Here is an 18,286-nt window from a genome sequence, read left to right as displayed (position 1 = left end):
TAGTTTTGTCTCATATTCAACTTTTAATCATATTTACAAATGTCTTGACTCCACAGCCAACAGAGCAATTTTGCCTTTATTGTTCCAATACTTATGGAGGGGACTGTATACACACACATATATATATATATATATATATTAAATTTTAATTACTTAATGTACTTTAATTTTAGTTACTTGATGCACTAAACTACAAATTAAAAATGAAATAATTTATGAAAAAAATAGACATCTAACAAATTCCCTAATAAAAAGGAGTTACAAAAATTAAAATGAAGATAAAATAAACATTAATGAAAACTATAACTCTCAAATACACTAAACTGAAATTTCACCTTTTTCTTCCCAAGAAAACAGCCTATTTTAAAGCCATTACTAATATATATATATATATATATACATAACTGTGAATTATGACACTTTGTTCCACAACAATTACACATTTTCAGCACATTAGTTAAAAAAAAAAACTAATTGAGAATATGGGGGGGGGGGGGGGGGGGGGTGTGATTCACTGATGCTTGATTGCTCTGAAAGCAATTTGATAATGCAACAAATGTAATGAATGCAAGCTAAAACTTGCTTGCAGTCATTTTATTTTGAGGTGAAACATGACCTGGAGATGTGTGCGAAAATCACATCTAGGTCTTTCCAATCGTCTCAAACTGATGTGTTCTGTACTTACTGTAGTGTAAAACATCTACTGCACTATAGTGCATCCTAGTGGTGAGCACAAACGCTCTGACATTTGTTTCACAGCTCACGGATTTATCTGGCACACTTGCTCTAAAAAGTAACACATGACTTTTATCATTTTGTTTTATTGGAAGCAAGTTGTGTGTGATCCTCAGTTCACTACAAAATGAATTCAACTCTTCCATCACCAGCAACACTACACATGGCAAGTTCAGAACTATGAGGCAAACAAGAATAAAAACTTTTTACAGTATAAACCACCCAGTTTTAAAAAACAAAACTGTTAAAAAGAAACTTTGAAAGCACTGAACCAAATGGAGATGAGCGATGATTTCTGATCGCTGTGGGAGTGCAGGGTGGAAGCTGGAGTCAGTGCGCCGTCAGGGGGCTGGATGTGGGTTTAATCGTCTCTGTGTTGTTCAGGGGGGGTGTTTCGGTCAGCTCATCGGATCCTCTTCTGCTGTCGCGCTCGATAGATGTCGTGGATGGGAGGTGCGATCGATCCTTTGTCTTCCTCCTCATCTGAATCAGCGTTAGGCCGTTTCAAGGACTTGTTTCCCACAGCGTGGTTTTCTACAGGTCCGTTTCCTTCGCTGCTCATCTCTAACTGCTTCCCAGTGATCAACTCTACAGCAGCATCTACCGCTAGAGAGAGAACGAGAGCATAAGCATTATAGATCATGAACGTGAATCTCACAAAACATCACATTTTACCCTAAAACATTAATCACCCTTACATTGTTACTTCAATGACAAAAAATTTAATTAAAGTCAAATGTGTAATATACTGCCTTTATTTTAATTACATTTTTGTTTTTAAATAATATTTGCTTTATTAATGAGAATCGATCAAAAGTAATAAGAAATTATATTATAATTTATATATAATATATACAGTATATTACATAATTTTCATGATAATTAAGACACTTTCTATTCTCACTACTATAATTCCAAAATGTATTTTATTAGTATATAATACTATTATATTACTACTGTTCAAAAAGTTTTTTGGTAAGATGTTCATCATGCTCATCAAGGCTGCATTTATTTGATCATAAATGCAGTAAAAACAGTTGTGTGAAATATTACAATTTAAAATAACTCTTTTCTATTCTCATATATTTTAATATGCAATTTATTCCTGTGATGCAAAGCTGAATTTTCAGCATCATTAGTCATGATCCTTCAGAAATCAATCTAATATGATTTGCTGCTCAAGAAACATTCATTATTAAAATAGAAAACAGTTGTGCTGCTTCATATTTTTGTGGAAACTGACTTTTTATGAATAGAAAGTTCAAAATAAACAGTATTTATTTGATATAGAAATCTTCTGTAACATTCTAAATGTCTTTACTGTCACTTTTTACACATCAGTTTAATGCATCGCTGCTGGATAAAAATATAAATTTCTTTCAACAACATCGACAAATCTTACTGACCCCAAATTTTGATAAGCATATAATTTTAATTTGAAACATTTATAACTCGTAGTTATATTTTTTACTGCTGTTTGGCACAGCTGCAGACGTCCCTGTATTACAGGACTGAGAAGGAATGAGGAATAACCACGGAGTGAGATATTGGAGATCATACGTTGATATTCTGTGATACTTACTCTCTGGTAATACACATCTTCTGAGAGACTCCATCAGATCATCAACCTGCACAAAGGGACCCTAAAAACAAAAACACACACACATGATCACACCGTCATGTTCATATATCTGGAGGATATCTCATTTGACATGCTACAGTTTAGTCTAAAGCAGTGCTTCCCAAACCTGTATGTCTCCCTTATCTTACACACCTGATTCAACTCATCAGCTCGTTAGTAGAGACTGCAAGACATGAATCAGGTGTGTTAGATATGGGAGACATACAAAATGTACAGGGCTTGGGGTCCTCCAGGAGAGGTTTGGGAAGCACTGGTCTAAAGCATTTAAAAGAAGAAGAGGTGTTGAACTGACTGTAAAACAGCTGGGAGGAGGCAGCAGCTTCATGAGAATGACAGCAGTCGGCGGGACAGGAAACACTCCTCCAGGAACAGGATGCAGGCCGGGAGCTGTAAGGAGGACACGTCACCAAACTTATCAATGCACACAATCACCTCAAAGTAAGAACTGCACAAATGGGAATGATCTATTGACATGTATTTAACCAATTATGACTTATGGATGGCAAGATATAAACTCAGAATCGTGATACATAAATCACAAATCTGAGAAAAGGCCAGACTTTGAGATAAACAGATGCAATTCTGAGAAAAAAATCTGAAATGTGGGATGTAAACTCAGAATTCTAAGAAAAAGAATCAAAATTTGCGAGAGATAAACTCAGAATTCTAAGAAAAACAAGTCAGAATTGTGGGATGTAAACTCGGAAAACCAAGACAAAGTGTCAATTTCAAAATATTAACTCATACTTTTAAGAAATCAAATTATAATTGAAAATCAGAAAACTCACAATTGCGAGAAAGTTAGAATTGTGGGCTGTAAACTCAAGAGTTCCAAGAAAAAAGTCAGAATTCTAAGAAGAATGTAAACTTGGAATTCCAAGGGGGAAAAAAAGTCAAAATTCTGAGATCTAAACTCAGGATTCAAAGAAAAAAGGCAGAATAGCAAGAAACAAACTCAATTGCCAGAAGAAAAAGTCAATAGTTAGAATAGGCAGAATCAAGCTTCCATATGATCTAGACCAGGGATCCTCAAACTAGGCGTCTCGGAGTTCAATGTTAAATGTATGTGAGGTGCTGATACTCACGCGCAAGATGACGTGGCTGGAAAGGGATCATCTGGCTGGTGTCAGGTTTGGGATACTCGGGTTTGCGGTCGGCCTCGTCTTTCAGCGCAGGGGCAGAAGGAGTGACCACCGCCTCTGGGAGCAGTGCTGCGTATTTGGCACGAGACACATCCTGCCAATCAACATGAGCAGATGATGAGAGGATTGTTGTACTTAAATTATTCATGTACTATACGCTATATTGCATACGGAGCAAACATTCATATCATCATGGTCAGTTGCTTTCTTGCATGCTGTTTTCTCTCCACTGGCATTATTGTTGTGTGTTTATTGTGTATTTGAGAGAAAAGCGTGCAGAATGATTGTGAATGATTCCATTTCCTGTCGTACCTTGTAGCCGAGGGCTTTGAGCTCACTGGGGGAGCAGGGATACAAATCCATAAACTTGTATCTGTCCACCAGCAGAGCTGTCTCCTTTCCTTCATACTCGTCTTTAAAGGCCATGAAACGCCTTCGCTCCACCTTCAGGATACTGGCCAAGTCTCCAATGTTGCTTTCAAAGGCCAAGAAGCGTGCCCAGATTTCCCTATTACACCAAAACCACACGCTGACATCAGGAATATTATCCTTTTCATATTACATTTAACATTTAAGTCACAATGAAACGGAATTAGTGGCAGGTGTTTTCTTCTATATTGTGGCGTACATCTAAGTCTAACAAATTACTGAAAATAAAATCCTACTTGATCTCTAGATATCAGTATGAAAAATAAATATATTGGTTAGGTTGACCAAGATGTATATTGTGCAAACTGTATGGGTTTAATGGGATAACATATGAACCGTATGTTTACATGGACTAATTTTGGTCAATCCAAATCCAATTTCAGATTTTTAATGTTCTGTTTATATGAATTCTTAAGCGTAATCGGATTCATATATTTGTTTGCAAATCTTGTAAGTTGTAAAATGTGCGTAAACATACCGCAAGGTATTTTTGAATCCAACTGAGAAAAGCCAGATTCAAACATTTCCTTGCTTCATTTTTTCTTATCAATCAGATTATTTCAGGTTTACTCCAATCCGATAGAAATTTCATTCGGATTGCGCTCAGTCAACCTCTTTTCAATCTGAAAGAGCCATCAATTCATTTACTAACAGATTATTTAGTTGCATTGAAACGTAGCTTGTGTGAAACATTAAGTGTTAATCCAGGGTTCAACTAACTCAGACTTGAGCAATTATAAAGTGTCAAAAGCCTAGCAGATAGTTAGCAATATTTAAGAGCAAATTAAAAGAAACAGATGATATATTTGCAAAAAATAATCAATAAAATCCCACTAACCCAGATTTCTCAGGGGAAAGACTGCCGGATGTCAGGACTCTCTCAAACAGGACTCTGGTGTTGTTGTCCTCTGTTATGGAGGGAAGGGCAAACAGCTCAATAATTCATTGTCATTTTTGAAAACTCATTCCTGGCCAGGCTCTCTTCTTTTTTGGTGATAGCTTAGCTACAAGATAAACACGACCGATGTTTACTGCATGGCAAACACCGTCTCCTAGCTATCAGCTTTATAAAGGAGATGCATGGTTTTGTTTGGTCTGATAAGTGCTCCTGTGTCAGACATCATCATCTGCGCGTGTAAATAAACAGCCATCTCGAGGGCATGTCAATGATACACAATCTCTCAGTGCTTGGGCTGAAATAGTTTTTCTCCAGCGCTTCACCCAATGTGTACAGGTGTAATGAATATCACTGATTGTTTGGCAGCAGATTAAAGCATGAATTCACCAAACGTGTGGATGGAGGGAATCGCGTTCTTACCGTTTAAGTGAGAGAGGTAATCGATGTAAGCCAAAATGTATTCAGGAATGTCACCATATTTCTTCAGTCCAAGCTCAAATATCTTAAAGGCCACAGATTTGTCCTGTCGGCAAAGGAAAAGTCATTCAGATAATCCGTTTTGTGTCTGGATATACATCTATTTAAAATGTTTACGCGGCGCGATGCAACGTGACGTGTAAAAAGACAGTATAAGTCATTATAATCAGTAATTATGTCCCCACTGGATGCAACAAATGCCTCGTTTATAATGGGTTTTATTGTTTTTGTGTCGTTGCGCCGGAACACGGCATCACAATATAATATAACATTTCCGTCTCACGCTTGAGGTATTCGGCCAATCACAACGCACTGGATAGCTGGCCAATCAGAGCACACGTCGTTTCTCAGAACGATGAGCTTTGTAAAAATAAATGCGTTTCAGAAAGGTGAGGCATAGAGGAGCAACAATAATGTACAGTATGTGGAAAATAATGTTTTTTCTTTAACCTTAAACCGCATAAACACATTGCATTACACCTAATACACAAAATAATGTTCTGTAATTGCACAATAATGTCATATGACCCCTTTAACATGGATAATAATCAGAAATGTTTTTTGAGCAGCAAATCAGCATATGATGATGACTTCTAAAGGATCATGTGACTCTGAAGACTGGAGTAATGATACTGAAAATCCAGCTTTGATCACAGGAATAAGTTACATTTTAAAACGCATTCAAATAAAAAAAACATTTATTTTAAATTGTAATATTTCACAAAATTACAGTTTTTACTGGATTTGAATTAAATGCATAAGAGACTTCATTTGTCTATACAAGAGACGTGGTGATGAAGTTACCTTGCTGCAGTAGTACTCCATGAGAGCAGCAGTTACGTACACATGATGCCGCGTGCGAGGATCCTCTCTGGCCTTCTTAAAGATGGTGCGGCCAGACTTGATGCCTTCAGCTCTTCTGGCAAATTTCATGTACTGGATATAGACCTGAACAATTCAAGAGCATCAAAGATCAGCCTCTCTTTATTCACAGTGAAAACTACGAATTTCCCAGACATTCCTGGTCGACTGCGATTACTGGAGAGGAATTGATACTAAATAATTTCTTGAATCACACAGAAATTAGACACACTAGCAGGTTTTACTCCAGAGCAGCAATTTTATTATTATTTGTCCATCGCAAGCATTTGTCTCCAAAGAGAGCTGAACTCACCAATGTAGGGTCGATATCTTCTATGGCCAGGAGGCGGTTGTATATACTATGAACTTTCTCATGCTTCATGCGACTCTGCGAAACACAGGTGAAACATATAAATAGTCACTGCTACTTTATTAATTTGAGTGACAACATATTATGGGAGGGGCTTGATGGAGTGCAGGATATGCAGATAGCTCAAAAATTAAGACAAGATTAAGACAAAATTAAATGAATTGCTAATTACAACACTGAAATAAAAATGTAAAGCCTGTACAAATACTAGAAATCATGAATAGAAATAATTGGGAATCATGTAAAAAAAGTGTTTTAATAAAATAAAAACAGTGCACATTTCATTTATCTATTATTACATTTATGTAGTTTTGTTCACTTGGCTGTTTACAGAAATTTGTCACGTTTTTCGTCAGGTGTCTTTTTTAATTCTATGATGTAATTACGTTGCTGATCGTGGTTTCGAGTATCGATACATCTGCCCTTTTCGGGGAACACAAGAACACACACTAATCTTACACAACTTAATCCAGATATTTTAATCAAATCGGCAAATTCGTTTGAAGAACCAAATTAATTACCACGATTAGAAGATCTGGCATCTTTCAAATCATCTCAAGATGCATTAAGCGAGGTACGAAGAACGGACCCCAGGGTTGTTCTAGTTAACTAAAAATAAAACTATGCAAAAATATTTTCGTTATTTCAAATATTTTTATTTCAGCTAGTAGTCAAACTAAAAAAAAAAGAAATTAATAAAAACTACATATATAACTAAATGTCAAATATACAATAAAATTACTAAAAACTTAATTTAAATGAAAACAGTAAATCTAAAATTCTAAATCATTTTATTTCAGCGAAACTAAAGTAACACTGGTTACAAGCATAGATTAACATCCACATATTCAGTACTAAGAAACCTGCCCATCATGCATGACAGAGTGAACTATTCTTACAAATGCAATTAAAAAAGAGGTCATTTACATTTAGAAGTCTTAAAGATAGAGTAGCAAAACAGCCTATTTAGTTGTAAAGGTAAGACAATAGAATATGAGGAAAATAGTGATAAAACTAAACTATTTTTGGTGCAAGAGACCTTGACTAACATAAGCAGACTTCATGGAAGACCTTAAAATGCAGCAGTAGTGTAGAATAGGCCCTTTTATAGGTAATAACAGCCCAGGTCATCCAGAGATCTTACCTCTTCATAATCTGCAAAAGAGAAATACAGCAGCATGTTCTTCTTGAGTAGAGTTCCTATGGCACGCTCGTAGATGTTAGCTGCCTCATCACTGAACAGCTTGGCATTGTTCATGTCCTGAATGAGGAGATCATGAGTGCAATAAGATCAACATGCAACACAACACCCAAGCAACTAAATGCATCCAAAGAGAAACAATTTTGTAACCAGCGGTAAAATGTTTATATAAAATAATTTGCAAACCAACCCCTTTTTCTGCCAGTAGTTTGCTGGACTGTTCCAGGTACTGGGCAGCTTCGTACCAGACGTCTGGGTGATGGCCGAGCACCAGAAGGCACTGCTCATAGGCGAACATCACTGCAAGTGACAAATAAAATAATTAGGCACAAAAAATGGCCTGATTTAACAACAAACATCACTTTAAAATCCTCTCCATCCATCAGCCTGAGACTAAACTCTACCAGAGAAGATTTTAGACTGTTTTGCAATGTACTTCAGTACATGTTCATATTTTTGCAAAATGTAAACTTGCTCTGTATTTAAAGATAAGTATGTTATACTTGCATAGGCCAATATATAACATATAGCAAAACTCAAATGCATGTTTGCAAGATGTAAACTATATTAACGTCCAGCTCTAATCTGTTAAATTCTAATATACGGCATGAAGATATTAAGATGATATAAACATTGACGTCATGATTTTCTGGAAAGCTGCTCTAAAATGATGGGTGTTGTAAAATAAACGAGATGCTCTACACAGGACTAAAACAGCAGATAATCGCTTGCCAAAACCTGCAGCTCATCATTTATGAATCTTCCTGTAAGTCACCTCTTTTGGTGATGAGGGTCTGATCTTCGGTACGCAGTGGGTTGCTCTTTTCCCACTGGATGTATTTCTTCCACATCTCCACCTGCTGGGCCTCCTGTGGGGAGTTCTGGGGCGGCACTGAGGGGGCGTTCCGGTCCAAACCCTTCATCACCGTCTCATACTCCTGAACGGGATTACAATCACACCATCAGCACAGAGAAATAATAACAGAGGAACATGACGAGAAGAAAGAGATGCAGATGCGATTGTGAAAAATTTCTACAAATAGTACTTTATTTTGAGCATTTTTGCACGTTAAAAAAACCCCTGTTGCTGTATCCCATCATACACTTTCACCCGTGCAGCACTCACCTTGGCGACTCTCCTGGCGTTCATGTAGTCTCTGCTCCGGTCTTCAATCATCTTTTTGGCCAAGTGCACGTTTATGCCCTTTATAATGGAACAAAAGCTATTTATGATAAACTAAGGACAGTACCTGCACATTACAACAATAGAAAGCTGAAGATGACTTTCTCCTGACAAATCTGAATTCTTGCTGAGTGTCCTGAACCAAAATAACACATCCATTAATTGTCACTGTACTCACCTCTTCATATTTGCTGTAGTCCCTCCAGAGCTGCTCAATGTTAATCATGGGGTTGACGCAGCCTCTCTGATAAACGCGTCTGACGGCTGTGATGCGCTGGTTCTCAGCGTATGACCCCACAGCCTCTCTAGAGATGCATAGAGAGCCCTTCAAATGCCTTAACTTATTTAATGACTGTGAAATGAGTTTTGAAAATATAAATGGTGCACTTACACTCCTTTGAGGAAATTGATGTAATCCACCCAAATCTAACAGAAGGAGAAGAGTTTTGAGTTAATGTCCATGATGCTATTGATTAAGTTAGGGTAGAACGAACTGTCAAAACACTCACCTGATAGGACATAATCTCCATCCCAATCTTATCCAAGGCAAAATCATAAGCCTGTGCCATCTTTTCCCTGCCAAAGAACAGCACATTTTAAGTATATAAAGCCACTTTTTAAGTATGTGCAACAAGAAAACATACAACTAACAATGCACAAGAGAGTGACCAAGTGATGTCCGTTTTAAGCAGTGATAAAACCATCATCAGCCAATAATTTTTTATTGGCTGATGATGTTTTTAAAACCGCATTTGAAGTGGATCAAAGAAGTTCAAAGTTGTCCAAAAGACAAGAAGATTTTGATCCACTTCAAATGTTGACTAGTGTATATTATCAGCATAACAGTGAGAATCAATTTGGTTATTAACAATTGTCCCTCTTTTACTTTAATGACAAAACTTGATATTCATGTTATCCAGCATTATTTGAGGAAGTTTCAAAAAGCTGCTTATGTTTCCATGGAAACTGGAAAACCAGACATGACGGTTTGTATAGTCATTGCCAAAAATGGACCTATTTGATAAGCAAACTAATTATAATGCAGAATCAGATTTTTATCCTTTTCATTCATCATCATCCGTTTTATTTTTTAAGCATTAAAGAGTAACTTTCTTCCAGATTGAATTGTGTTCTCAGAGCTTTTTGACCCCTCTGTATATTACTGTATTATCAATCACCTTCTTCTCTAGATAAAGTCACTTGATCACTACTTTAAAGCCATATAAACACAACTGTATCACATACTTATAGCTGGGCAGTTTCCCTTTGGTTTCCCGTACATATGAGAGGTAACACTTCCACAGGTCAATGTGCAGAACCTTCATTAAGCACCTCTGAAATAACTGAGCAAGAGATTGAACAGTGAACAAACCCGTCTGACACACAAGACAAAACACAGCAAAATTACAGTACTGACTCATGCACACACACTTTTAATTACGGCAGTCCTTTAACACAATATTACTGTGATAGCACCATCATACAGATTTAGGATTGCATAATCATGATAGAGAGAAATACAAGATTAAACAAATTCTAGATTATGCTCCAAAATTATGTAAAAATATACTGATTATGCTGCTTACACTGATCATCATTAGCTGGTACTTCAATATAATCCTAGATGACTAACATTTATAAATCATGGCATTTGAATGGCAATCCAAAGTAATGCAAAGAATACCATGTCCTAAAAACCACAGTAGCACCATGGTACTTGTGTGTGACAGTTTTCAGAATCAAAAGGGTCATGTGAGGTATGGGACTCAAAATTGACCCAGTATGACTGATGTTTTGTTGCTAAAATGCATTAACAGTGAATTACTCACTGTACTGGGATATAAAAAAAGACAATATATCCAACAAGGAATCAAATCTGTATTTCCTCATTTTATAATGTCTGATTGCTGGATTTAGAAGAGCAAACGGGATATATTTCTAGTCAAGCAGGGTGTTATTTTACTCCATTACAACATCTTGATGTTTACTCTGCCTGAGCTTTTGAGGGCCTAAAGTGGTGACCTAGATAAAGCTCAGCGTTTATGGTCTCACACCTGTGAACTTGTCTGTCACAACAATCAGAGTCATATCACACGATCAATAAATTCTCAACATGTGGCTTCCATGCGATAACAAACGCTTACCTTTTCAACCTTGTCATAGTTTTTAGCCTTGATCTGTGGACACATTTGAAAACCAATATTATTCAAAAGTGATGCAGCAAGACTGATTTGCTCCACACACATGCACACACACAAACCCCTTAACGTCAACAATGTGACATTCACACAACTCTGCATAATCTTGTCTGTTTACTCCGTTTATTAAAAGCATGTGATGCTGCATATAGTCACGTGTTTCACTAGAGCTTGAAGAATTACTCATTTTATGTGCGTGCAGACAGGCCACAAAGCTACCAACGTTGAGATGGGTATTGGGTATTATGTGTTAGTAAAAATACACATTTTTGGAGTGCATAGTCCTGAAAAAGCATCGACCCTATGAGCTGCATCTGAAGCTTTTACAAAGCTATTGGTTTTGGCTCAGTAAGTAAAAACAAGTACTATAGAGTTGGGAATGTGTCATATGCTCAAATGATGACGATAACTTACAATACAGGTTTACTCAAGTTTATTTCTCTTATTCAAAATCCTCCAAGCCAACAAATATTATCACAGTGGTTACAAATCAACATTTAATCATTTTTGTAGTTACATTTAAACCTCAAATGCTTTGAATATGAGCCAACAATAAACAGCAAAAACGCTGCAATACTGTGTATTAAAAAAAAAAAAAAACTCCCAAGAAAACGGTTTCTTATATCATTTCTCGCCACTACATCATACACAGAAATAAAACTTCAAGGCTCAACAATAAGGATTTATCTCTGCTGGCATGACACAAATATAATAACTTTGTATGTGTCAGAACAAATATAATTTTTCATTAAACTCTAATTTCCCCCAAAGCTGCCACAAACAACTAGCCTATAATGTAAGTTCAATGACAGTTTCAAAAATGAAGCTGTTGGGATGGGATATAACACAAAAAAAAGGTAACTGCAACTGAACTCAATACAGAGCCTTTTCCTCATGATTCTGAGTTATAAATTAAGATCATGCCATTTTTGCCTTTTTTCTCAGAAATAAAAATTTACTTGCAATTCTGAGAAGAAAAGTCAGTATTGTAAGAAACTCACAATTGAGAGAAAAAAAGTACTTTTTTTTTTCTAGTAGCAGAAAAATCAGTTGCGCGATGTAAATTTAGAATGTTGAGGAAAAAGTCACAATTCAGTTTATATCTCACAATTCTGACTTTTCCTCAGAATTGCTAGAATAAAAGTCTGAATTGCGAAATAAGTCAGTTTTTTAATCCTGTGTGGAAATGGATTTGCATGGCTATGAATTCATAATCATGCTTTACAGTGCAAAACGTGTACTTTTTAGTCTTCAGGCTATTCCAAAAAATAAGTATTTTGCTGGTCATTCAGACAATTTCCTCCACAAAATCTGCATTTATAAACCAGTTCAAATAATGATTTGCAGCAAATGTTCAATAAATCACAAATCCAGATGTTTACATTTATGGGATGCATGATTTAGTAGCAAACTGATAGGGCAAGTGATTCTGGTAACCGGCCTAAAACTCAAAATAAGAGTCATGAACTTATGCAAGTAAAATACAAATGCATTCCTAAAGACAAACAGCAGTTAAGTGTGAAAATTCTCCCAAGTACTCAAATAACTGGTGCAAATGATGAGAACTGATTTAATGAAATCATTTGGAGAACTGTGGTATCTGTGGTATAAAACCGGATGAGCGAGAACTTGCAAGAGTGAAGCGGATATAAAAGACTACCTGAAACCAGATGTTTGAATCTTCTTGTAATAGACCTTAGTCAGAGCAGATGCCATGTATTTGCAATTTCTCCAAATTATTTCACTAAATGTTTCAGAGGTACAGAAGCTCTGTAGGATTGTGTAACTATCCTGTCGGGCCATTTTTAATTTTTTTTAAAATACACTACCAAAAAACAACTGCCCATTATCAAACAGGCCATCAGGGACTGAAGCATTCTCACTAATAACAAAAACGATAAAGGCAGATTTGTTTTTAGCTAATGAATTATGTTAAGTGTACTGTACCGCATTCTAATGTAGCAACATTAGAAGGAAAACAGAAAACGGATCAAATTATTAACATTTGATAAAACGCCTGTTGTTCTCACTAAAAGGATAGTTGACCCAAAAATTAAAATCTTTATCATTTACTCACCCTCATGCCGTCACCTTACTTTCTACAGTAGAACAATAAAAGGAATAATATTAAACCGTTTTCCCTCCATGCAATGCAAGTTAACAGGATCCACAAAACAACACCGGTCCCCATTCACTTTCATTGCACAGGCAAAAAGATTGTCTATTTTGTCCCACTGAGGAACGTCACACAGGTTCAGAATGACATGAGGTTGAGCAAATAAGTTTTAATTTGACGATTAACTAACCCAAAGGCAATTTTAGATCACCTCTGTGGTTCTTCATAACGTTAAATCGCATTAATATTGTCGAGATCAGCTGTAAGAGGCGGCTGGCAGTGTGTCTGTGCTCCAGGGCAAATGGTGACAGCCTGACTTAACCAACCACTCAACAGCTCCAAACGAAATTAAAACTCAGCATGACAGTGTGAAAAATACTGGTACTGAGGCAGAATGGCTCTGGGGCATGATCACTGCGGGACTGCCGTCTCCATGCCTCGGACAGACGCACGCATGCACACACACTCACTGACACAAATTACAATGCACATTACAACAACAAGCCAAACTTGATACAGTGCATTTTATTACAGTAGGGGTAAAAACAACAGTTTTGTCAAAACCCAGCAGTTTTGACTAAAGGTGGAGAAGCTTGAAGAATAATCAAATGGCAATTATTTCAGAATTGGAAATACTCAATCATACTGTAAGTAATCTGATCCAGATGGGTGCATAAACACCTAAGTGATTTGTCCTTGATTGTTCTAATATCCACCTTATTTGTAACATCAGAGCAGTGTGAAAGTGCTTAAATGTGCAAGGCTTCCGGTGCTCTTGACTTCCCGTTACTTTACCTGTACCAATACAGTCCGTTATGTTGCTTGCTATTGCAAACGGGTGTTTTGTAGCACTTTTGCGGTTTACAGCACTGTGTTATTTACCTATAGTGCCGAGTAAATCTGAAGGCTTGCACATTCAAAAAGAACAGCTGCAAGTTGCCAAATAAGGTGAATGCTACTTCAATTGAGTATGCAGAATCACATTAAATAGATTTTTCAGACCCTTTTAAAATTAAATCTAGGCGATAACACCAAAAATTGGTTTATGATTTGCGAGAGGGGGGTATCACAATTGGGGATTTGAAAACCGATATTATATCATTTTAATTAAACACAGCTCTCCAATTATTTGGACGCACTACCCATGGTGAGGTCTCTATTTGGAGAGAAAGATTTGTGGATATGCGATTGGAAATAGAATCCTAACTGCCCCTTCACTAAGATCCATTATCTTTACGACTAAAAACTATTCAGACTGCAAACCAAAATGAATGCAAACACCTCAACTCAAAAGAAAAATTTAAAGTGATATTGAATGGAATTGTTTGAAACGTTTCTACAATGCATTCACTATTACTGCAAACTGTTGAAACCAGTCACTACAAAAATGATAAAGTTAGTAACATTAATTTATCTTGAAGCAAATGTAGGTTATTTTACTGATATTACACACAATTCTTTGGGAACGAAGCCTGACAGTTTTGGACTGGAAAATGAGAAACTCTTCAGTGTACTGCATTTCACGGCTATAAATGATTCACCAACAACATTAATATTTTGGGGTAATTTCCTTCATAACTTTATATTAGGAAAGAGCAAAAGCTTATTTGAGAGAATGGTGGATGGCAACATTTGCAAAGGTGGGATAGGTCAATGTTTTACGAAGGGGCAAAGGGTCAACTGTAACAACCAGGCAAAAATAAAATCATTATAAAAAAATTATTTGTTACATATTTAGCTTTTTTAGTGACATTACTTCATTTATACCCAGAGAAAAAAAAATATGATTTGCCAATTTAAAAAAAAAACTATAAAAAGATATACAAACGTAAGTGACTGAAGTTAATGTGAAGTTAGTTGAATTAAGTGTGCACCTAAATGTTACATGTATCATACTTACCATTACAATTAATCAATCTGTTCCTAAACCGCACACCTACATATGAAATTTATGCTTTTTTCATATTCCCTTAAAGAAATACCTTGAAATGTAAAAGTATGTGGCCAGGTGTTGCATTTTTGGGCAAAATATCATAATTTGCCTCAGGACTAGTTAATGTGAGAACTAATGTGCATGCTAGACTACGACTCGCATGTATAAAATGGAATGAGGGACTATAGAAAAATAGACGCCAATATGGACAAAATCTTTATAATAATTAATTTGAAAAACCACAACAACCTCAAAGAAATGACACAGGAGGCAAGAAATTGACACAAGTAATAAAGGCTAAAGCACTCCAATACCATTAAAATTGTTTTAATGCTGTTGCAGATAAAACATGCAACAATATCACCTCATAAAACTGAAAAGAATGACTCCTAATGATACAAGCTATGAGTTTCCCTGGACTCCCTGCAGTTATTGTGCATTGTTGGTGTTGTGTGAATATCACATTGTTGATCAAAATGGGGAAGAAGCATTGTCATGCACAGATTAGAAAAAATATTTAATTAAAATAAAGTATAACCTCGGCTTCAATGTATAGCTTCCAGAATCTGCCCGAACTGGGAAACTGGGCGACAAGTCGCTCATATGTCTTCCTTGCTTTGTCTATGGGTTGATTCTAAAAGAAGTAAAATTCATTTACATACAGAATCATAAGGGTACGTCCCAAAGACCGTTTACATGAAACAGCAGCAGATGTGCCGTCAGAGACCCCCGTTCCCTCCCACGTTACCCCGGGTGAAAAGGAATGCAACCCTGTGTCACTAAACCTGTGCTTCACGAATCAGTATGCTCCAAGCGTCGAGGTCATATGGATTTTCTTCCAACTTCTTCTCTGCTTTCTTCACCTTCTCTGGGATGTACTCAGCCGCCTGATGAGGGAAACAGAAACGAGTGATATGAATGACATGAGCAACAGGTGACACTGGAGAAATGAGGACTTATTCATATTTTGGACATATAACCATGGGCTGAACTACTAAATCAATGGTTCTCAATCTTTGCCATGAAGTACTGCAAATCTCTTTGAGTCTCTACTAATGATATAAAACTGACGCTATAAGCCAGGATCGTCTAATATAAGCAGCACAGGTAGGAACTGTGCAGTACTGAGGCCCAAAAACAACAACAGAGCTCCTAGCTGAAATACAACTGTTGCATTTCAAAACGTCGAAAGCTGCCTTTATAGAGAACGTTTTCACACCAGAAGCCAACTTGTTTTAAAATACTTATATCATAGCATATATCTCGATATCAGTAAGTGGCTAACTCTGAGTGAAATCAAACAAAGGCATCGTGGTGTTGAGCTGCAGTCATCGCCATTCACCGGAGAAACAGCATTACGACAATCTTTCTCTATTCTACTACCTCCACAATTTCTCTTATTACAATCATAAGAGGCAAACTCTGCAAAACACTCGATGCATCCGGTGCTAAACGTGCTGTAAACATCCACACAACAGTCTGCTTCAGGAGCGCTCTCTACAGTTAGGCCGCAAACACGAGCACTTGATCTCAAACACTCCACATATGTCTTTACTTTACCTGGTCCGGTGGAGTTTCGGTGGCCATGATGGAATATGAGTGCGATCCGAGTAAAGAAACGTCGACTGCTCAACTATCACAAATAAACTAAGCGCAGGCCGTGATTATTGCAGCATTGTTTACTTGTGCGGCCGCTCGCCTCTCACCGCGCACTAAAATGGCAGCAGAGCGAGCGGAGACGTTGAGCCACGCCCACCGGAAACACCTCACTTCAAAATAAAAGCCGCTAGAAATCGAATAATAGTAACAATACATTGAAGAATGAAGCCTTGATAAAAATAAATGTATTCCTGGATGTTAGTTCAGTAGGCATGTTTTAAATCACTAGCTTATTTGAAAGGGAAGCTATTTTACTGATATACCTGTCATTTAAACAGACAAAGCTCTATAATACACTTTATACAAAAAGGTACACGTAAGTAATCTTATTTACTGTTCAGTGTTTTTTCGAAATCGCTATTTTGTAATACAATAAAAAAAAAAATCCTGTAAACAGTGAAATATATTCCTCTAATGTCACTATTCAGTCAGGTATAAGTATTCCAGTACAACCAATGTCCATGCAATTGCACTTTTTTTAGTTTCTTTTTTACATTTAAGAAAAAAATATTTAAGTATTTTTTAAATCATATATACAGTATATTACATAACACATAACATGTATGTGGTGTATAATATATTCTAATTATATTCTTTAAAAAGAAAAAAACTTGCCCCTTTTAAACTTAGCACTAACTTTAGCTTCTCTGTTGTTTTTGTATTCTATCTATTTGTTTTCTTTTTATTTATTACACAACTAACAAAAGCAAAAAAGGCCTCTAACACTAGCTTGCTCTATTCTATGTTTTCTTTTATTTATAATTTAAAACCTTGCTACGTGCACCGCGTTAAGCTAACTGAGACTTATAGCACTTGCATATCATTGCTCTTTTGTTGATTTTGATTCCTTATATTGTCCTCATTTGTGAGTCGTTTGGGATAATTTAGATTTCTATCTAAATGACTTTAGGCCCGTTTACACTAGTGCGTTTCTCTTTTAGAATGAAAACGATCTCCGTTTACACTGTTTCCGTTGCGTTGCGTTTCAGAAACGATCTCGGTTTACTCTACACAACCGAAAACACATGTCACATGACCATTCATGCAGTTACAACCATAGATATGTATAGAGGTAGATTCCCTATGATTTAGTGTAAACGGAGATCTGAAACACAGCGGAAACGCACAAGTGTAAATGGGACCTGAATCCCACGAACATTCCATTAGAATGTCTGACAGCATCAGCATCACACACACTAATGATGTCACAGCCAGTACACTGTTAATGAAGCTGCTGGAGTCCATGAGCCACATTCATCTTGAAATTGGAAATTTACTGTAATTAGTGTTGGAGTATAGTGGCTTGTGATAACAATGGCTTGTGATAATAGAGTTCAGTCAGACAATTACAGAGAACTGGCTTTTGGGGCCCGTTTAGCCGCACAACTTGCTGTACCACAGCTAAAGGATGTCACTTTTCAGTCAGTCATCTGCAACTTTAT

General features: G+C 36.6%; 1 protein-coding gene across 1 annotated transcript; it reads right to left on the bottom strand.

The window, feature by feature from the left end:
• Nucleotides 1–825: 825 nt before the first annotated feature.
• LOC306843215 (cleavage stimulation factor subunit 3) lies at nt 826–16,925 on the bottom strand. The gene is made up of 21 exons (XM_079374552.1): nt 16,746–16,925; nt 15,971–16,072; nt 15,724–15,819; nt 11,083–11,115; nt 10,184–10,281; nt 9,448–9,514; nt 9,330–9,364; nt 9,117–9,243; nt 8,882–8,959; nt 8,531–8,693; nt 7,946–8,055; nt 7,699–7,815; nt 6,498–6,572; nt 6,128–6,271; nt 5,267–5,369; nt 4,787–4,856; nt 3,832–4,027; nt 3,463–3,613; nt 2,670–2,764; nt 2,318–2,378; nt 826–1,341 (listed from the first exon to the last, which is right to left on the bottom strand). Exons 1-21 carry the CDS (start codon nt 16,770–16,772, stop codon nt 1,139–1,141), a joined length of 2,151 nt encoding a protein of 716 aa, XP_079230678.1. The 5' UTR covers nt 16,773–16,925; the 3' UTR covers nt 826–1,138.
• Nucleotides 16,926–18,286: the final 1,361 nt, after the last annotated feature.

Source organism: Barbus barbus (assembly GCF_936440315.1).
Source record: "Barbus barbus genome assembly, chromosome: 23".
NCBI lineage: Eukaryota > Metazoa > Chordata > Actinopteri > Cypriniformes > Cyprinidae > Barbus > Barbus barbus.
The sequence above is the reverse complement of the archived record's forward strand: the minus strand, read 5'-3'. Positions and strand labels throughout refer to the sequence as shown.